Genomic DNA, 21,710 nt, shown 5'->3' with positions numbered 1-21,710 from the left:
CAGCAGGAACTGGCTCTGTTCTTTGGGGATTTATTTTGCTTTGCTTGCTCTTGACAAACACAGCTGATGGGATTTATATTGGTGTCCACAGGCAGGGGCGAGGAGTGATGTCCGTAGGGTGGGTGCAAGAGCCATGAGAATGGCCATCATGGTGAGCAAGAGAGTGCAGATGGTGGTTGTTGTGTTGTGTGTGGCTTGGGCATCGCAACAGCCCCAAAATCTACCTGTACATTTGAGTTTGGGCCCCAGGTTGAGCAGCAGCAGGTGGAAGAGCTCTGCTGGAGCCTGGACAAGCATCTTCTCCACATTTCAGCTCACTGGCTGCCTCTCCAGGTTAGATGTGCAACATCCCACCAGGCGTTGGTGGCTCCCAAGCGTTTGTCAGCATCTCCGAGTGCTTATGGTTCTTGACTCCATGTCTGGCAGGGGGAGGAAAAGTCCAGAAGAGATCAAAGCCCGAACGCAATGAAAATCAAGGCAGAGAGATGGATGCCCGGGCTGGAGTGCCCCGGGTGGGAGGCAGGGGAGGGCTCCTCGGCATCCAGGAGGCGGCAGGTAGGGACCTAAATGAGTTTTTCCCTCTAACACATGTCCTGACCTTTTTTTAAAAATGAAATCTATTTTATTAATTTTTTCTTTTTATCAAATCCGTCCGTGAAACATTAAAGATACGACTGTGGAAAAGGTCAAGAAACGTGTAGTTGTTGAAATCTTGTTCCAGTTGATGGCTTTTCCCTTAGGGGAGCTCTTCTGCGCTTTCTCCTCCCCCACCTTGGTCTTTAAAACAAAGTGTCAAATTGCCTTGAGTTTTGGGTTTAACAGTAATGCCGAAATGTGCTCCTGGAGCTGGATGAAGGGAAGAGCATTGCAGGTTCCCCAGCAGTGATGCTGCCCTTGGGGAGCTGTGGGATCAGGCCAGCGTTGCCATAAAATGAGAAAAAACTGAGCTGGAAGTGATTTCTCCCAAGAAATGCAGACCCCAAGAGCGGGTGGTAGGGTCTCCAGCCCTGCCGGAGCAAGCCGGCGGCCGGCACAGCCAGAAATCCTGCGCCAAAGGGAAGGGAGAGGTTCTTTAGGTGGGCTGGTCTGCAGTGAGGACACATCTCAGGTGAAATGAGGGAAGACGTAGCCCAAGTCATGGGCACAGTGGTGAGTGAATGCACTTTGAGTCCCTCTGCGTAGGCTTGGGCAGCTCTTTATTCGCCGTGAGAATGGAAGTCAATCGTGTTCACCAAAGGAGAGGGAGGGGGAGCCGAGCTCTCATTACATAGGGCTTTATTAGCATCAATGCTTTCTGGGGCCACATCTGCTGGGCAGGAGCTACGTGCCCGGATTTGCAGCGGGAGGTGAGATTGCTGTCCTTACAAAAGGACTAAGAGAAGGAAAGAAAGAAATGAAAAGACAATAGTGGAGTCAGGAGTGGATCTGTATTGAAGTTCATTGGAAAAATTATATTAAAGGAACGTCTGTGGAAGCCAGAAAATGGAGAGACGTGGGGTGAAGGCATCTTCTGCCAGGGCTTGGGCTGAAAAGGGTGGGTGTCAGACCCCCTTGCATCCATGGTGCTTGTTTGCTGCCGTTTGATTCCTTCTTTTATTGTAACAACAAAGAAGCTGGGTCATCAGTTGGGATTGCTGTGCTATAAAAATGCAGAGTCTAACAACACTTAAATTTCAGGCTCCAAACAAGAGAGAATAGGTGAATGGAGGTCAAAACCAAAGCAACAACAATCCCGCTCCATCAGCACAGCAGCCTGGATTTGTTGCATGGTCCGTAAGCATCAACACAGGGGTGGGTGCTGAAGGGAAATACTGCATGGGGATTTGGGCAAGGAACAAGGAGGCATGGGAGTGGGAAAGCACGTTGGGACATCTTGCCAAAGAGTGACGAAGCCTGAAGAGCTTGAGCTTTGAGCTGTGCTGAAGAGCAAGAGGCTGAAGGGCCAAGAGAGGGTGAGCGAGCATCTTGATCTCAAAAAGGGGTGCACGATCCTTTCTCAAACCTGGACACTGGGGAGAAGAGTGGGAATGATCCAATCGGCCCAAAGTACGGCTCAGCCAACTCTCCTGTGTCTCTCGGGAAAGGGGAAAAACTGCCCTGGCAAAACAAGGTCAGGAGAGAGAAATGGCCTGAAATTTGTGTGTTACCTCCCCGGGCAGCTCATTGGTTTTCCCTGTTTGCTGGGTGGGAGTGTTCCTGGCGCGGTGGCAATGCCGGCATCGCCGGTGCTCGGGGGCCAAGCCAAACTCCAGAAGGTTTTGCTTACATTCCTATTGTGTAAATTCATAATGACGGACTTTCAAAAGGAAGCATAGGATTTGCTTGATAGATTGTCAGGCCATCTTTCTGTGCAATTGTTGTGAAACTGCAGTGATGGGTGAGTCCCGAGAGGCCACCCAGCTCCTCCCCGAGGTTCTGCCTCGTGTCCTGCTGCTCCGTCCGCTCCTGCTGGCAACATCCAAAGCCGTGGGTCCTCCTTGGGAGGCTTCGCTCATTGTACTTTCCTCTCAGGTCTTTAAGGGCGCTATTCACCCTTCTGATAGTGACTTTTCTTTGCTCAGTCTCATCTCCTTCTCTTTGTTTGCCATTCCCCCTCTGCTGTGGCACCTCTCTTGCTCCCGGGCTGCGTGCAGTGCTGGCCACGGGCGCTGGCAAAGTCCTGGTACCTTCTGAGCGCTCCACCTGGGTGCTGTCAGCATTGTTCCCGTGGCAGAAGAGGATGGAAAAAAATGCAGAAAGGGTGGAGGTGGATGTCCCAAAGGGATGGAAATGGGTCCTGAAGACCCGAGTGCTGGGGGTAGATGGATGAGTGTTGGCATCACCGTGAGCTGTCACATTGGGAAGAGCCCTTTGGTGACCCGCTGAGCTCGCTCACTTCCACCTCCCTGAAACTTCCCCCGGCGCCTGGAGCTGCTGGGGCTTGATTGCCATTATTCTGAAAGTTTGAGCAAAGCGGGTTCTAACTACAGTGTGGGTTTTTTTTTTTTAGGGCAAAGCACCACTAAAAAGCCCTTTACAGGAATTTTTTGCATTGCAGTTGCTTTACTTTGCTGTTTTAAACTGGCAATTGAAACTACTCTGGTCACATTTCTATAGCAGTGATAGCGGGGCCCGAGTTACTGATCAGTGTTCCTGACCCCTCTCAGGCTGCGGGAGCATTGCTGGTGGCATTGGGAGACACGAGGAGGACACCACACGTGTCTCCAGAGGGTTTCAAGCTGGGAAAACTTGGGGGCTCCTCTTGGGGCTTGCTGGGGGTGCGGGGTAGTGACGTTTTGGTGCATTCTGGCGAGGTTTGTGCGTGCTGAAAATATGCCTTACCATAAAAACTTAATAACAGAGGAGCTCTTGCTGCGGCGTGATGTGCCGTATGGAAATCCCCACGCGGCAGCAGATAATAAACGAGGTGCTTTTTAAAGCTCACACATCACAGCACAGCAAGAGGTGATGCCTTAAAATAAATCGATTGTAAGTGGTTTCCAGTGAAAACTTTCGAACAGCGTCCGCTTGAATGAAAGGCGAAGAGCTGAAGGGGAGGATTTCAAAGGCACAAAAAGGCCTCATCCCCACGGAGCGGGGAGCGGGGGGACCACCGGGATGTGGGCATGATGGCTAGCTATATGCTGTGGGTTCCCAGGGATGCCCTCCTGCATCTCACGGGAGCTTCTCCGTTGTTGGTACCATGTGGAGCACTGGCTGGGGAGGGGAGACACTCCTTGAACTTTTTCTCTCCTTGACATGGGACTTATTTCTCCAAAATAAGGGAGGATAAGGATTAGGAAGGATTATTGTTTTCTTTGGAGACTCTGGCTGCTGAGATTCAACTGGACAAATTCCTCTTTCTTCTGCCCAAGTGGTAAGCTGTATCACTTCCTTTTTTTTGCTTTATTTTTTTTAAAAAACTATTCCCCCCAAGCTCTAAATAAAATTGATTTTTAAGAGTAAATATCTCTTATAATTGCTGCTGAAATGCCTCGTGGTTATTGTAATGGATTTTGAACTGTGACAAGTCCTACTTGATGATCATAACTGGAGCTCCACACATTATTTGAGTGTGGTTTAGGGAGCGCCATTGGAGTGAAGGATTGGGAGGAGACAGGGCTGGAGCAGCGGGCTGAGATGCCAACTAACATATTTGCTGACCCTCCTGACACCACAGAAGCTGAGGCCGCCCTCGGACCTTGTACTGGCGCCGTCTCCCGAATCCCTTCGCAGGAGCTGCGTCCCTCCAAGCCCACTGCTTACCCAGAGCCAGCAGGGAGAGGAAAGGGAAGGAGCCCAGGGCAGCAACGTGTCCTCCTCCCCAGCTTGGTGGACCTCCCACGATCACCTTTCCCCAGCCGTGACCTTTTAGCAAATGCATCTTGACCTGGATTATTTCTGGTCGCCTGAAAGCTTATTGTGCAGCCAGCGAGCCGCCCGTCACCCAGCTAATGAGAACGGTTGGGGACAGAGTCCCCAAGCCCTCCCCGTCATGGCACACCTCCAGCAGACCCACTCCACCGTGCCGGGATGCGTGTTTGTGCCCAGTAGCTCACCCACACCATGCCGGTGCCTCCAAGCACACAGCAGGACCCTGGCATTTGCTGTCCCCAAAGCAGGTGATAACAAGAGCCATCAGTAGCAGCGCTTGGCAGGCTGTTAGCTTAGGGGGGTGTGTGTCTGGCAGCCCTCTCGTTAGCAGTGGTGCTGCAATTACCGGGGGGGGCTCGGAGGGGGATGGGCAGCCCCGAAGCTGGGCAGCCCTGGCATTGCTGGGACACGTATGACAAACAGCGCTGGAGCCGTGTTTGTCGGGTGGTTTGTATCCATCGCCCCTCTGGGGTGCTGCCGAGGTGCCCCAGCCCTTCAGCGCCTCCCAGGAACCAGCCATCACTGTTCCAGCTTCATCCCAAGAGAGGCTTTCTTCCTTGCCAGCCGGAATTTTGGTTAGGGAATAGTTAGTTAGGCTTTAACTGATCTGACTACTGTGGAAGTGGTAGAAACTTCTGTCGAGAACAGACTGGGCTTTCTCTACCCTGTTCATCTCGTGAGCTGATGCTCCAGAAGAGAGCAAGAGGTGTGACATGAGCACGGTTCAAAGCTGCTGGGCTTGGATTTATCACCTGGGACAGTCTTTGAAAAGCCACTTGCATCCTTTGTTTTCTTCTCGCCATCAAACAGTCCCTAAATTTTAGGCAAAAAAGGATACCTGGTGTGCAGTCCTGAGTCTTCTTCCTCTTGAGGACAGTAACGAACTGAATGCGAGAGTCCTGATGGCAGCTTGCTGAACAACTCCATCACCCTGTAGCCCCAGGAATGAGTTTGGATCAGGCTAAGACCAGAGGAGTTCTCTCCTGCAGCTGAGACCCAGCAAGTGCCTGCTGTCAGAGCACTGGCCTGGCCAAGCACATCCCCCGTTACCGTCTCTCCTATCTCAGAGCCGTGCGGTGTTTGCCCTAGTTTGGACCTGCTGGGGAACATCCTCTAGTTTCTCACCTCTGCCTTTTCCAGAGCTGCGTGGCGGAGTGTGGCTGTTTAGAGCGGCGTTCCTGCCCTGCCCTGCTGGCGGGGGACAGCCCCGGTGCCCCCGGGCAGGGACAGCATGGGGAGCTGTGCTGCCACGGGGCTGCTGAAGCCTCCTGCTCGGCTCTTCCTCTGGCTGAATATTGGGATCTCAGAGCAGAGGAGCCTGCTTTCTTCTCTATCAACGGTAGAAGGTGCAGAAAGGTATCGTGACTGCAAATAGCATGGCAAAGGGGATGGAGGAAAGTGCTTTCTCTCAGGTCCTGACCAGGGGAGGCAAGCGTGCCTGGCTTGGCTGCATCCTGGAACCAGGCAGAAGCACGTTCCAGCAGGGCTTAAGCGCGATGGCATTTAGCAGTATGGTTTGAAGGCATAGCTAACGTGGGAGCAGGTTTTGCTGCCATACGTCCAGGGTGAAAGGCAGGAGGATGCGGGAAGCGGCGACGCTGGCGTGGCTGAAGCCCCTGTGCTGGCTCTGTGCAGGGGAAGGGGGCGGTGAGAGCCCGAGCCTGCCTGTGCCTGTCCCCATCTCTCCATCCTGCATCCCGTGTCTCCATCTCACTGCCGGGGGAGGTGCGGACAGATCCTGCACCCTCTTGCTCACCCTGCCTCCCCCAGGAGGGATGGAGATATCCCTGGTTATTTGGCATTGTATTGGTCAAAACAAGAGCCAGGGAGGGTCTGAGCAGCTGAGCTGAGGCTTTGCTATTGCTGGTCCCCAGGGACAGGCATCCCTGTGGGGGCACAGGCCCCCCTGCTCTCCTCCTCCCCTTCTGGGGAGCAGTCAGGGCGATGGGGAGCAGGGACAGAGCTGCTTGTGATTTTGAAAAGCAAACATCAGCCCTCATGGAGGGCAGAAACAACGGGAGAAGGAGAAGAAGGGGCTTTTCTCCAAGGTTGGAAGAGCTGAGGAGAATGCCCGGGAAGGCTCGGCTGCCGCGGGATGCCTGGTTAGCTGCACTGTCCTTTTGCCCTTGGTGCTTTTCCATTTGCAAGCAGTTAAGCTGGTCTGGAGGCCTGAGTGATACTTCAGAGTAGGAGAACTTCCCCCCAGCCAGCAATGCTCTCCTTTTCCTCCCCCCTCCTCTGCAAACACATGGGTACCTCTCTGCTTGGGGTGTTTCACTCCTCCCCTCCCGGTGGCTGTTGGGACTGGTGATGGTGTTTCTTACCAGCAAAAGTTGTGGCTCTGGAGGAGAAGGAGCGGAGAGAGAGGCTGTCAGGGGAAGAAGAGCCACGCGCTGCTGGCCTGCAGAGCCGGGAGTTACTGAGATGGTCAGTAAAGTGATGGAAGTTGTGGCTGTGGGGGTGGTCCCACGCTCCCAGGGCCGAGTGCTGGCTGTGCCACTGCCCTGCGTGGGGTCTGCATTTCACTGGGGCTTAATTTTCCCTCCCACAGGCAGGAGAGCGTTCCCAGCCAGTGCCAGCTCCAGCTCCATCCTCCCCCGGGGATGGGCTGGATCCGGGCGTGAGAGGAGGAGAGACAGGCTCCGGCCACCCCTATCCCTCCGCGCGGCCGAGGGAGTTATTGACAAACAAGTTAGCGCTTTGAAAGAAAAACGCAGCAGCATGTTTGAAGCTGCCTCCTTGATCAATACTCCGCCGTGGCTGAGCCCACTGCCAACTGGATTTCAGATGACGGCTGCGGGGGTAATAAGAGCCCTGGGATCAACTGTCTCGGAGATTATTACAGGATGAGATGCTCCGCTGCTTTACTGTGTTTACTCAAGATTTATATTCCCTATGTGTATATACGGGGGTTGTCATCTTTTGTCGCTGGTTGATCATTTTTTTTGATGCTGGCGTGCACGCTGTGCCGTTAGGGTTTGCTTAGGGGGGGGTGTGTGCAGCGAGTTCAGTGAATGGGGAGAGGAGGGGATGGGGACGAGAGGGAGAGCGGGGATGGGGGTACCCCAGAGCTGGTGGCAGGAGATGGGACTGTGAGAAGGTGCCCTCTGCTCTGCTGCACGCAGGCAGACCAGGATGGAGGCGTGTGAAGCACAGGGAATGGGCTGTCACCTTTATGGATGCTCTGCAGTGACAGATGCGGTTTCAGGGTGCCTTGTCCATAGAGGGGGGGTCGATGCCAAAGGGAAGGGCTTGTGCCATCCTCGTTCCTTCATTGTGGAGGAGGAAGAGCTGCAAAACCAACTCTCGGGGGGCGTTCCTGCCCGTGGCTTGGGTTGCTGCCTGGCTTTGTCGTGTGTGTTTGTTTTTCACCTTCTGGGCTTAACCTTTCACCTGTGTTTCCTCGCTTTGGGAGGAGGGCTGGGATGATGAGATGCTGCCTGGACCTCTCAGGCCCGGTAGTACGGGGCTGTTTTAATCTCCAGCAAAGATCTCCCCTTCCAGCTGTGCGCTCAGGTGCGGGAGGTTAATACACTTCCCGCCGTCGGGGAAGGCGCCGAGATGAGGGTGATAACAGCCGCACGGAGGGAAGTTAAATGAAGGCTTAGCAGGAGCAGCGTGCTCTCAGAGCAAATATCCCTGGGCACACGCCGCCGCTTCGTGCCAGGCCATTGCTGGGCCCTTCCTCACCAGCTGCCGGGACAACCCAGGGACACCATCCCAGGCTCCCTGAGGAGCATCCCCCGGTGTCAGCGCAGGTGTGGGGCGCTTGATATCCCGTGGGGAGGCTAGGGAGACAGGGGTGGCATTGCTGCCGCTACCCAGGGCTGCTGGGTCTCCTCTCGCAGGGTGTTTGCCCTAATCCTGTTTTATAAATCCAACCTTGGCCTTTGGCTTCCCTGTGCCACCCTGGTCTCTGCTCCACTGCCTCCCATGTTAAACCCACTGATCTGACTGAGGTGGGAGCAGCCAGGGCACGTTTATTGCCACGTGGGGGCTGGGAAGAGAGATTTAGCAGAGCGTTGGACCGGTTTCCCTTGGAAAATCACTGTGCAAAAATATTAGAGCAACGCAGGAGAGCCCCCGGTGCGAATGGGGAGAAGGGGCGATGAGGAGGGTGACTTCGTGGGTGATGGAGGCTGAAAAGCGAGGTCCTGGAGCAAAGCGAGGAAAAATGTGGATGTGCGTTTGGATGTGCCATGCTCTAGGCAGACCAAATGTCACCCACCTCGTCTCCCCTCTCCTTTCCCGCATGGCGTTCGGGAGGGAGGGCACGCACCCGACCATGCCGCCTTTGCCGCCGCCTGCCCGTCCCCAGTCCGTGCCATCCCTGAGGCTCCTTAATCCTGGGCGAGCCGGTGCACCGAGCAGGCAGCTCCTGATGGATCTGCCCGGGTGAGCAGCGAGACGGAGAGGAGCGCCGTGCAGAATACGAAAGAGGCCGGAGAGCGATAAAGCCCGCTCAGCACCTTCCCCCTCGCAGACCCCGCCGCCAGGATCTCCAATCCCTTGCAAATCTCCTGCTGGCCTTTTATGACCTGCGGAGTCATTTCAATTCGGCGGTTTTAGCCTTTAAATCTCCTGTCCTCAGCCCTCAGTGACTTCTGGGGAAAGAACCGCACTTTTTAAAGTGCCACGGCCAGGGCAGTCCCTGCACCAGAGCCTACTGGGGATTTGCAGGTATTTCACACCCATGTTTTATTTTTGGTAATTCCTCTCATTTTTCTTGCTGCTGGAACCACACAGTTGGCCAGCCCAGGTCTGAAGTGCCTGGGAGGTTTTGGTGGCTGCCCTGTATGGGCATGGGACCCCTGCCCGGCTCCCCGGAGCGCTGCCTGCATCCCAGGCATCTCGCAGTCCCCGCACGCAGCGCACCTTGAGATGGACTGATTGATCTGTAACACTTGAAAAATAATGGTTTAATCATTATTAAGGATTAGAAATAATCCGCGAGCTGTATCGATCACGATAACATTATTCATGATGAACTCATTTGGCATTAATGGGGACGTCCTGCAGCAGCGTGTGGCTCCGGGGAGACCCGTCACCTTTCCCAGGGAGATGTGTCCGGGGGGGTTTGCCGGAGGAACAGCACTTTCCCAACCCTAACTCACAACTCCAGGTCCTGCTTGTGAGCAAAGCTGTCCTAAACAGCCCCCTCAGGGGTCCCGTCCTTGTGGCCACAGTTCCAGCCAGGGATGGGATGGGCCAGGGCTGCTCCCACGGGAGCCCCCGGACGCGGCATCGCTCCAGGAGTGTCCCCCAGCAGGGACGGAGGCAGGCAGAGGATGACCACGTGCAAAGGAGGGATGGATGGCTGCCTGCTTGGTCCCGCTCTCCTCCCAATCCCTATCTTGGTCGCAGGACCAAAATGTCTTTAGCAAGGAAAACACTGCAGAAGCAGCAGCTGGGAGGCTCCAGGGGCACTTCTCCTGGGGTGGGTGGCCGGCGGTGGCCGGGAGGCGGCACGGCACCCCGCTATGGCTGTGCCATCCTGCTGCGGGCTCCCCCGTCCCTGCAACGTGCTATTTATCAAACAAGAACATCTGGATTTATTTTTTAAAAAAAAAACAAAGTTGTGTCCGGATCGACTTTGACGAATTGACATTTTCCAGACGAAAAATATCTTCTGTCGAAGCGTTGTTCCTGGGTGTAGCCGTCCCTTACTGCACCATTTGCAACCCTCCAGGCACTTGGCACAAGGCGATGAATAGTTAAAGATGTCCATAAATCTTACCCCGGCCCATAATAAACAAACACCCTCTTATCAAGTATAGAAAAATGCATATTTCATCACTGCTGCCTTAAATGCGACTCAGAATAAATGCTCACCTTTAATCAGCCATCTCGATATATAAACAGAGCGCAAAAGCCTGAGGGGGTTGAGGTGCAGAATTGGGCCACAGCTTTTCTAGGTGGCTCTGGGGAGGCAGGGCTGTGGCTGTGCCGGTGACTCCCCCCAAAACTGCCCTGAAAATTGACATTACTTGGCTTTTCTCTCCAGCCACGCGTTGTCTCCCATTCTCTTCTCTCTGCGACTGGAGCCATAGGTCTTTCGCTTCAATGCTCAGCTGATAGCTGATCTTTGCCCTTGGATGCAAGCGCTTTGATTTGGAAATCAAGATTTTTAAAAAAAAAGAAAAAGAGAAAAGATTAAACAAGAAAGTTTCGACCAGTGGGTGTGCCGAGATTATGCGGTGATGGATACGCATTTCCCCACATCTGATAAGAACAAGCGGCGTTCTCCAGCTGGGGAGGGCCAGATGTATGATGTCTTTCACCGTTCATTGCCTTACTTTCGAGGACCTGTGTTTTGCTGTGCTCCTCGTAATATAGCACTCGCTGTCGTCGCCCAGGTCCTGCTGGGCTGGGTGCTGCCACTCTCCTGCAGGCAGTGGGGGCACGTGGAGGAGACACCATGAAGCCTCGAGGCTTCCTTTCCCCCTCAAGCATCTGCTTAGAAGGGTTGTGGAGGCATTTTGCATGCCTATGTGCTGGCGGGAGCGCCAGAGGAATTGGTGACAGCAGAGATGGTGGCTGTGGAACACACGGCTGTGCCCGAGGCTCCTGCCCACCTCTCCGGAGACAGTTATCTCGTGCATGTGTGCTCTCCAGGCCCTGGCGAAATAAATACCCAGGGACATAGCTGGACTTCACCGCTGCCCCGATGGACCCGCACCAGCATGCTGGGTCCCCACTGAGCAAAGAAGTGCTGTTTTATTCTGGGATTTGTGGTTCACAGTGTGGATGTCAGGCATGAAATACCACTGGGAGTCTGATGTGTGTCTGTGTGGTGCTCCCCAGGCCATGATTTGTGATCGTTGTTTGGCCCAGGATGTCACCCTGTGACCCTTCCTCCTCCTCCCAGCTGCTTTGGGGGGCTGGAGGTGGCTTGGGCTCCTCTCCCTGCCCGCACTCTGGCTGCTGGCATCGTTTGCGTGGAGCAGAGCATGTCCCACCCCGCTGGGGGATGCAGGGAACCAAGGAGCCGGCGATACAGCAGTGCCTGCCTTTAGGCATGTCTTTGCTTGGTGCATCTCCCACTAAGTGGCAAGGGAGCCTTCCTGGGCTGCGACAGCCTCATCAGCCTCATGGCTAATTAACCCTGTACAGATTAGCCGCTCCGCCCTGGAGCTGAGACCTCTGTGGTGTGTATTCCCCAGGAGCCTTGTGAAGGCACGGGCTGGTGCGGAGCGGGGTGGGTGGGCTGTGCTGAGTGGTACAAGGCTGCGGAGATAAAGCCCGTGCTCCTGCGAGCAGCGAGGGTGCCCAGCACCCAAGGGTCCGGGTGGCCCTCAGCTCCGCAGGCTGGATCGGGGCACCACGCTACCTCCAGACGGGCTTTGGTGCCAATGGGATTGCTAATCCCCGCACCCCCGGGGGCCTGGGTCTGGTTGAGGGATGGAGGGAAAGGTCTGGGTCGCTCGTTTTGCGCAGTGGATCCATTGGAAAGCCTGGAGCTCTTGCCCTGTCTGTCCCCTTTGGCACCGTTAAAGGCCGGATTGCAGCTTCTTCCCAGTGCCGCCAGTACGCCTGGTCTCCAGCCCTGCCCTGCTGCACTCTCCGTGCTGCTGAGGCCCCTCACGGCTCAGCCCGAGCCCAGCGAGGCCACCCCACTGCTGAGCATCACCCCATCCTGCTCCGGCAAGCCCTGGTTCCTCTGGCCACCCCAGGGCGAGCAGCAGCCTGCCCATACTGCCCGCTGCCTCCAGAGCCATCGGGATGGAGACGCTTGGGTCTCCTTTGAACCCTCACGCGCTTTGGTGGGAGAAGGTTGTGGGAGAAGGTTGTGTTTGCCCCAGCCTTGGGTGAGACCTGGCCAGGCAGCTCAGCCCCGGAGCCCCCTGTTGCAGGCAGAGCTGCTGCCTCTCGTAGCCGGTTCCTCTCCTGCTCCCCAGCTCCTTGGGAGCGCTGGTGTTCGGCATGATGGGCTCAGTGCCACCAAGCCGATGGCCCTGGGTATATGCAACGGGGCGAAGGAGGGCATGGACACCTGAAGAGATTAATCCGTGTGGGCAGAGCTGTACACCTCTGGGACCCAGCGCTGGGGTATTTTGAAAGGTTTTTCGTCTTTAAAGATCCGCCCTACCCTGCAGAGAGCTGGTGGCCGTGGGCGCAGGGATCCGGGTTCAGCCCTTGCCCTGTGCGGTAACGCCAGCAGCCGCCAAGCTGCGATGGCTCAGCCCTGATGGAGTTCAAGTGGCAGCAATCCCTTTGGAGACACTGGCTTGCTCCAGGAATGAGCAAAATTGAACATAGGAAGTTCCATCTGAACATGAGGAGGAACTTCTTTACTTTGAGGGTAGTGGAGCACTGGCACAGGCTGCCCAGAGAGGTGGTGGAGTCTCCCACACTGGAGACATTCAAACCCTGCCGGGACACCGTCCTGTGCCACTGCTGTAGGTGGCCCTGGTGGAGCAGGGGGGTTGGACTGGATAATCTCCAGAGGTCCCTTCCAACCCTGACCATTCTGTGATTCTGTGTAACTCTGTGAATGGCAGGAGCAAACAGAAACACTGGCTGTCCGTGCCTGGGGACATCCTTCTCCAGGCATCGCTGCCCACATGCTTGCCTCCTTGCGTAGCAGAGAGATGTTGTGGTCCCAGGAGATCCCCAAAAAGGAGGGAACTGGTGCAGCACCCATGCTCCTGCATTGACGTGGACCATGCCGGGCTCCTATTGCTTTCCTTGAGCTCACTTCTCCTCTCCGGCTTGCTTTGCAGAGACTGGCCAATGCGGCGGAGAAGTTCCAGAAGGCTCACCACTGGCAGGACAACATCCGGGTAAGGTTCCGCGCATGACCTGGCCATTCCCACCCCATTTCCTCCTGGATGCTGAGCTCTGTGGAGGCATCGGCCTCGGGGATGACTCCTAGCACAGGATTCAGCTCCTCGTCCCACCCCCGCTCCCATCCCTCAGCTCTTCCTTCCCTCCTTGCCCATGTTCTCGGCTCCCTCGTGAGCCACCGCTGGCCGTGCCACGCTGCTTGGCACACGGGCAGCCCCGGCACCGCCGCCTGCCAGCACTAACGAGAGCAAATGAAGTCATTTTGAGCTTGTTTCCAGTGCGCTCCCTAAGGAGAAGGCAGGAGGTGAAGGTCAAGCTGGTGGTTAAACACTGAGATTGTGGGGGCTGAGGGGACCCTCACCCCCGGGCCATCTCTGACGACTGGCGGGTTTGGGGCCGAGCAGGGTCCCGCGTGGGGTGACGGCAGCGGCTGTGGTCACGCGCCGGCGCAGCCGTGGCAGCTGCCAGCAGTTGTGGCGGGGGCTGTTTGTGGGGGAAGGAGCAATCTGGGCTGGGAGAGGGAAGACGCAGGTTTAATGATTGCATTTGACTTTGTAATTCTGGCGGTGATAGCACTCAGCGGGAACCTGAAGGATTCTGCCTGGAAAAGCTCTCAAATTATAACAATAATACAAAAGGAAGGAAAGATTGTTTTCCTTCCAGTGCAAACGGAGTCTACAATAAAAAATGCTCCTAAGCCACCCAGCACCTTCCTCCGGGTCGGGCCGGATCCTGCCCAGCCCCAGGGAACCCCCTGCAGTCGCTGAGGGGACAGCCCCCCTGCTGAGCCTTGCTGGTGTGTTTTGGGGGGTACTTCTCTGTCTGCAACCACGATCCGCTCAGGAAGGAGAGGAGATGAAGACCTGGAGCCACATTCCGCTCCTGCAGACCCTTCTGCCGATGGTGATGGTCACCAGGGTTTGATGTGGAGAGGAAGAGGCAGGAGAAGCAGCAGAGGAGGCAAGGTCTTGAGCTGCTTGGCTTTTGTTTGCCACATGCTCATGGCCAATTCTCATTCCCACAGGAGCTGTGTCCCATAGACACATGGAAAGGCTGAGCTCGCAGGGGCCTTCCCTTCCTTAGCAGATGCATCCTCGCTAAGGAGAGCTGAGATGTCCCCGCTGGCCCTCCCGTCCAGCAGACTGTTGTCATTGTCACTGGTGGTCACCGAGACCTTTCTGCATGGGAGTGCTGCCGAAATTACTGTCACCTCTTTCTGGCAGGCCGATGGAGGGGAGGCTAGGAGGATGACGAGGTTTGGTGTGGGCACAGGCTGATGCCAACACCGGTGCCTCCCAGTGCTTGGAGCGAGCTCTGCCTCCATGCTGCCTGCGGCCCCGGTCACTGTCCCCGGGGGCACAGCAAAGGCTGGACCCTCTCGCCAGCTCCCGGGGGCAGCTCCAGCCTGCCGGGACGCCCGCGGCTGCGGGCTCAGGGCTCCAGGGGAGGCAGGCTGCAGTGCTGGGGGAGCAGTGAGCATCTCCCATGGGCTCGCACCTCCATCCCTAGTGCTGGCCTGATCTGTGTTGTCCTCTGGGGTCTGGAGCCCCAGGGCAGCTGATCCCTGGGCAGCACCCAAAGCTTGGCCACAGACACCCTGGGGACACGGTGGTGTCCCCATGCTGGGCTGGTGCCCAGGGGTGGGTGCCTTGTGGCCGTGACATGGGCAGGGCGGGCAGAGCTGGAGCAAGGTCCCTGCCTGCTGAAGCAGTCCTTAGTGCTTCTGCTCGTCCCTTGGGCTGCAGGGATGGGCAGCTGCCGGCGCTCCTGCTCCGGGCTCCTCCGCAGCCGCAGAGCTCCCTCTCCATCCAGACCGAGCTCCCCTCTGCTGCGAGGGGGATAAGTCGGGATACAAAACAGGCTGGGAAAGGCTGTAGCGCTGGGGAGCTCTTGGCTTGTTTTGCCATTCATGGCACAAACCTTTCAGAAATCCACTTTCGTAGAAAAAATATTTTTAATAGCACTGTTTGCAACCACTTAATCAAGGTAATTAGGAGCGAGTCACCCAGAAACAATGTGCAGCGATGCGTCACCGCAGAGCTTGCCGCAGCTTTTATCAGGACAGCCCAGACCCGGCTGGGACACTTGATGGACTGGTCCGGCTCTGCGCACGGCACCCGGGGTGATGGGCTTTTGCTCTCCCCCCAGCAGGCAGCCCTGCCTGCGCCAGCCCTGCCTGCGCCAGCCCTGGTTCCCAGGCAGAGCAGAGGGATGGAGGGGCTGCGTAAATGGCTCTTGCTGCCAGCGTTCAGCCTCCTTTTGCCATCCTTCGGCCATAAAACGGCAGGGCACGGTCAGACCTGTGTGGCAGCACCGTGACACCGGCTCTGCTGCCGCCCCCGGCTTGTTGCCGGTGCTGGCACAGGCATCAGGCACGGAAGACGGCAGCGCAGCATCTCCAGCTCCTCCTCTCCTCCCTCCCCTACTGAGCGGCTTTTTCCTTCTGGCCGCAGCTCTCCCCTCCTCTCCCGGCGTGTCGCGTCCTAACCTCGCGCCGGAGTCGATGATAGATTGCAGCGAGCGCGGTTATTTTTGTGTTTCCATCCGAAGGCGCGCCGGCAGATGCTGAGTGTTTGCGCTGCATTAGTGCTAATGGCAGCCCCATTAAACCTCGCCGCAGATGGGTTGCTATGGAAGTCCGGGGGAAAAGGAAACAGGAGCAGGAACCCGAGCGGCTGGGAGGCCGCTGCCAGTGGCCGCTCATGACCCAGCTCTACAGGGGAAGTTTCTTCTTTTCTCCTTTTTTTTTTTCCCGCCTTGCCCAGCTGCACACCTGCCGTGCTGGCGTTGCCAAAGGGATTGAGCTCAGCCTCCCGCCTCGGGGGGGCTTTGCAAAGTGCTTCTCCCTTCCTAAAACGCTTCTCTTGCCCCGTGCTCTGCTGCCCCATGCCTGCTTCTTGTCCTCGCCCACCCTCAGCCCCCCCCGCCCCCATCTCCTGGCCAGGCCAAGCCAGGGCCATGTCCCCCTGTGTCCCCAGAGCACTTTGCTTGGCCAAAAGCACTCTTAGCCCCGAGGTCCCTGGTGCAATGGCACCAGGATACCCCCCTCACGTTGTCCCTGTGGCTCATTTCACCCCAGAGCTGGGTGGCTGCTCGGGGTGGCACGGTGGGCAGGGATGGGTGGGCGTCAGGGCAGGCTGCGGCACGGGGCTGTCGTATCACCCGTGGTGATTTGGAGGGGGGACAGGCCATGCCCTTCCCCACCTGCGCAGCGAGGGTCTCTTGGGGATGCAGGTTCACCCACCGGCGAAGGCTCAGAGAGCCCCAGGAAGGCGGGAGCTGGGTGCTCTTGCCACAGGGCAGGCTCCCACCATGGGGCACTGGGACCACCTGGCACTGGCTCAATAAGAGACCACAAAAAGCTCCCAGTTTGCAGCGGCTTGGCCGACCAGTTTTCCCAGTGAGAAGCTTCTGGCCTCCAGATTTGCATCCAGGGCTCTGCAGGGGGTCCACCGGCACAGGCCGGCTCCGCTCTGCGCAGAGCCATGGGGGTCTGTCCGTCAAGGCCCATCAGGGCTGTCCCCCTGCTCCTGATGTCCCCAGCCGTGTCCCCCCACCATGTCAGCGATGCTGACCATCCCTGGCGGCAGGTGGAGGTGCCAGGGCTGCAGCCCGCACGGCGATGCTGTTTGCTAGCTTTACATCCTCTGTTTGCGACCCCGCTCGGGCGAGACACCTGCAAAATGTACCTATAAAAGCGCAGGAAGGTCCTGGGGAGGTTTTTGCTGCCATCCTTTGTATCCATCCGCGCTGACAAGCCGCCGTGCTGCACGTCAGGCACCCCAGCTGGCTCCGTGTTCTCCCAGCTCCTCTCCCACTGCATGCTTCGCTTTCCTCCTGGGTTTTCCAGTGCTTTTCCAGACCTTCAGCCCCGACCCAGCGCCGTCAGTGGGGCTTGGGCGTGCTGCAACCCACGGTGTGTGGGAGCAGAGGCCGCGCTGACCCGGGGGATGCCATCGAAGGCACAGATCTGCGCCGCCAGCCGCAAAATGCATCCCAGGGCATCATCATCACTGCCTGTCGGTCCGCTGGGGCGGCCGGAGCTATTTGTCCCTTTAAGGGACACTCCGACGCTGCAGAGAGCCATCCCCGCATTTATGTGCGCTTGGCAGGATTATATAAATTGCCTTTAAAAGTTGACTTCTTTATAAGCCATTTTCTGCTTCATAAAATGTTTATTACTGTTGTTTTTCTCCCAGTCCTTCTTCCTCGCCGCATTTTCCGTCGCTGCACTGGGAAGCTCCCCTCTTCGTCCACCTGCTGCCCCCCCTGCCTCCCGCCTCTCCCCACCTTTTGGGTGCTGGAAAGGGGTGTTTGAAGGGTCAGAGCCCAGCAGGCCCTTTCTCCTTGGGAAAGAAAAATAGCTATGCATTGAGGTGTGGATGTAAGAGCTGCTGGCGGCAGGGTTTAACTGCTGGGCGCAGCACGGGTGGCTTTGGGGTGCGGCGGCGTGTGCGGAGGCGGCAGAGGGAGCACGGGCAGCCCCCACGCCGCTGCCTCCATCCATAACCCCTCGCCTGCGAGCACGCGAGCAAATAACAAAGCCCAGATAATTTCAAGCTCCATTAGAAACGAAACTCCAGGGAAAACGGGATCGCTGTTTGCCAAATAGGGAAGGACAGGAGGAATAACGGAGATTGCGCTCCTGACCGCCCAAGAAAGGTGAGGGATAAAGCGGGGGGATGCGGCAGCGCGGCTGGATGCCCCTCCACGGCCGTACAGCCCTGGATGCAGCATCCCTACGGGCGCGGGGTCCGGCCAACCAGCTGCACCATCCGGCGCCACCGCGGTGTGCCCGGTGCGTGTCTGCGGTGGCAGCGGTGGCCGTGCCACGCCGTGCGGGGCCCCCGGCGGCTGTTTCTACGGGTTTGCCACGGCGAAGCAGGCAGGGCTTTGTGTTCAAAGCGGCGTTAGAAGGGCGAACGCCAGCTCCTTATCCCCCTTTCATTTTTCTCCGCCTTTAATTACAGATCCTACTTATCGGCCGAGAACAGAAAGATCGTCACCATAACCTTGCACTTGCCCTTGTAGAAGGTTTACCTAAAAAGTTAGAAAATAAAATCAAATACTCTAATTTGCAGTCGTCTTGCCATTTCAAACCCAGTTTTCATTACAGCACAGAAAGTGCATTGAAGCTGTGTTTATAACCCCCTTTTAGATAACAAATCACATTTTCTTTTGGCTGGCAAGTGTGTAGAATTGATATTTTTTTTTTTTTCAGTTTAATGGGTTTGTGTGTTCAGGAATGATCTCCATCAACTGAGAGTCTTTATTGTGTTTGATATAATGTCAGCTTTCATTACGCTCGGAGAATTACTGTGTTAAAGCACCAACCTTGCTGTAGAGCTGTTCTGGCCGAAAAGCAGAACAAGAAAATCATTCACAAAAACCCCGTGTTGGTGCTGTTCCCTCTTAAAAGCCAAGGACAGGGCTCGAGGGGGCTCCCTTCAACGCCCCCCGCCCGGCTCTGCAAGACAGCCGGGATACCCATGGTGGTCTCGTGGGTGTGATGGTTTGGTGCAAGTGCTGTTGGCTTTCCTCCTGGTGCTGCCATCCCATCCCATCCCATCCCGTTCCTGGCAGGGCAGGGGGTCCCCAGCACCCACCTGGCTCTGCACGGGTGCTGGCGTCCCCATGGTACCTGGGTACAGCGGGGGGGAGAGGCAGCCGCATCTCGTTCGAGGCAGGCTCGAAGGAGCGGGAGCGGATGGGAGATGCCATGTAAAGAAGGACAGCCGGTGAGGCATGATCAGATAAAACATCTTCTCGGGGAGATGAAAAAACTGTTGACGGGTCACTTAAATATTTCCCCAGCTCTGTCAGAGAGGCAGAGGGAGGAAATTGCTTTTAAAAAAAAAAAAAAAGTGTAATGCTTGTGGCCTCTGCCGTTGGGTGGGATGTGAGGGGACTCACCTGGCGAGGGCTGCAGGAGAGGCATGGTGCGCACCAGAACAGTCCTGGGTCCATCCCACAGCCCGTGGTGGCTGGGGCTAACCATGAATATTTTCCTCTTCCCGGGGACTGGGGAAGGATTCATCATGACACTGATGGACAAGGATAGCTCTAGCTTGGTGGAAATAAAAGGTTTGGGCCCTACCAGATGTGTCTATTCTGATGCCCAGAGCCAGGAGTGGCTGTGATTGCAGGTAGGAATTTCACCCAGGAATTCATCCCGTCTTTTTGCTACCCTGTCCCTGGCCGTGGCCCTCACACCGCCCCATGGCAGCTGTTGCAGAAACACTTTCTTTGCCATGTTACACAGCCAAGAAGGCTGCTGTGCCTCTTGCGGGACTGGGCGACCTTGGGGTGAGTCCTCACACAGCTGGGACCTCCCGCCCCAGCTGCCAGCTAGGGCAAACTGGCCAGCATGGACCTGTCCTCAGGCATGGCCGTCGGCCAGTCCCATCCCGCTCCTCCCACCACGGGCAGGCTTGGCAGGGGCGACGCTGCGGTGGGAACGCACTGTGTCCCCCTGCTCGTCCCCGGATGCCACCCAGCCCTCGGCACAGACGTGCAATGGGAGGTGCGGGAGCTGCATCACACACTACAGGCTGTCTTCCATACGAAAGGTGCAACTATAAGCAAAATCTGTTGCTATTTCTGTGTGCTTAATGGTTCAGAGACATGAAGAACTCCCTAAATATTCACTGCTCATTACAAGTACTGAAGGCAGAGGAAAGATGGGCTTGTGAGCACAGCCGTCGATGCTGTGTGGGTTCGTCAACTCCCTCTTGCTCTCCCAATCTGCTGAATTGCCCAGGTGCAGGTCCTGGTCACCTGGCTTGTCCCCACGTCAGAACGCCGCGGGCTGGGATGGTGGCCCTGCCACCAGCCCCATTCAGTGGCCAGGAAACAGGCAGGTGCCAGCTTGGGATCCAGCTCATCTTCCCCACTGCCCTCCGAGTTCCTCCTGACTGCCTGGAAGGCAAACCACTGCAGGATTTGGCTTTTCCAGAGCCAATTAAATCTTGAAAGAGGTTTCTTGACCGCAGGGGTCACCCGTGCCGCTCGGAGAAAGGAAATCTGCAGCTGGAGGGCTGAGACGGACCAAAATCAATGCAGTGCTGCGGGAGCTACCTGCAAAATAGCAGCGTCCCCAGGGTACGCCATCAACAGGGTGACCCTTACAAGATGACTTCGAGTGATCCTGCGGAGCACAATAGATCGGTGGGAGAAGGATTAGCCAGCTCAGGTGGTCCTATAGAAAAGCTGTAAGGGGAGAGCGAGCCGTGGGCTCTCTGCTCTGTCCCTGCTGGCTGCGTGCTCCGGCTGGACGGGCTGGAGCAAGGAGCTGATGTGCCACCGGCAGCTCCGAGGCTTTTTTGGGGCAGCGGCAGCTGTGTGCATGACGTGATTTGATTGCCACCTCGTTAGGCCACTGACTCAGAGGTTTGGGCCAGCACCCCTCCGTCCTGACATCACCGGCCTGCAGCGAGATAGCAGAGCGCTGACCTTTCCAATGTTATTTTTAGTTGCTGAAATTGTTTTAGGCGAAAAAAAGACCTATTTGAGCGCTCTTGGAGAAGGCTGTGCAGGGGGTGGTGGGAGGAGTCCCCCTCATTACCCATCTGAGACCCCCCCGTGCTCCTCCTTGTCATGGGCTTTGGCTCAAACCTGGTCTGCCGGCGCATGGCCAGGGACCCCTGTGCTGAAGCAGGGTCCTCCCTTGAGCTGCTGGCAAGGCTCCAGCTTGCAGCTCTCCAGACACTCACAGCTTGCTTTCATTAATTAGCTTTTTGCGTGGCATTTTGCTGTAAAATCGGTGAAGGACTGGAGCACGGGACTGGTGGGGAGGGCTCAAGGGGGACAAGCAGGACGTGCGGTCACCGGGGAGACTCCAGCGTGCAGCATCCCTGGAGCCCCATTCAGGAGGTCCCACCTGGGTCAAGCCCTGGCCAGGGGCTGCCCGGGGACACCGGACCACAGAGGTTTGGTGCAGGCATAGTGGTTGCTCAGTGGCTTTGCCAGAGAAGGCCGGGAGATGGCTTCAGCGGCGTTTGCGGGTTTGTCTGCCATTGCACTGAACTCCCCCCTAACTTGCACTGAGCGTTTGGGAGACTGAAATAACCCCGTGCTTATCCGCCAGCAGCACGGCGCTTGCAGTGCCATTACGCAGATGCCGTTTGGCAATTACGGCACGAGAAAATGGGCAGCAGTTGACACATCATCGAGGAGCAGCTACCCAGCGTCTGCCTCCCTTCACCAAGTGCTTTTTGCAGGCTCGTTTGCAAGAGATGGGGGCAATGTTTTGCCCTGAAATCCCTCGACATCTTCACTCCCTTGTTTTCTATATTGGTATTTATTCTGAAAGGCTCTAGAAATATCAGTGCTATTTACACAGACCGGGTGCTGGGTTTAACGTGGACCAGAGGAGGAGGAAGAGAGGATTACGTGAAGAAGGCAAGCATGGTTTAAAAAACAAATATTAGGGAGAGGAAATTGTAGGGCCCTGTGTTGCCTCTTGGGAGACCCCCTGGCATCTCCCTAGAGCATCTCTGAGCGCTCCGTCCCTCCTTCCTGCAATAAATTGTCACTGGCTCCAACCGGCTCTGGATGGCACGGTGTCGCAG

The 21,710-nt window shown here is 56.6% G+C and overlaps 1 protein-coding gene across 1 annotated transcript in view; it reads left to right on the top strand.

The window, feature by feature from the left end:
* The window catches only part of CACNA2D2 (calcium channel, voltage-dependent, alpha 2/delta subunit 2), a 207,649-nt gene that overhangs the window by 144,960 nt on the left and 40,979 nt on the right, over window positions 1–21,710 (top strand). Inside the window, exon 3 of the mRNA XM_009891300.1 lies at window positions 13,077–13,136. Within this exon, the coding sequence (XP_009889602.1) occupies window positions 13,077–13,136 (60 nt within the window). The remainder of the gene's footprint in view (window positions 1–13,076; window positions 13,137–21,710) is intronic.

This window comes from Charadrius vociferus, unplaced genomic scaffold, assembly GCF_000708025.1.
Source record: "Charadrius vociferus isolate BGI_N301 unplaced genomic scaffold, ASM70802v2 scaffold758, whole genome shotgun sequence".
In the NCBI taxonomy this organism is placed as follows: Eukaryota; Metazoa; Chordata; class Aves; order Charadriiformes; family Charadriidae; genus Charadrius; species Charadrius vociferus.
The sequence above is the reverse complement of the archived record's forward strand: the minus strand, read 5'-3'. Positions and strand labels throughout refer to the sequence as shown.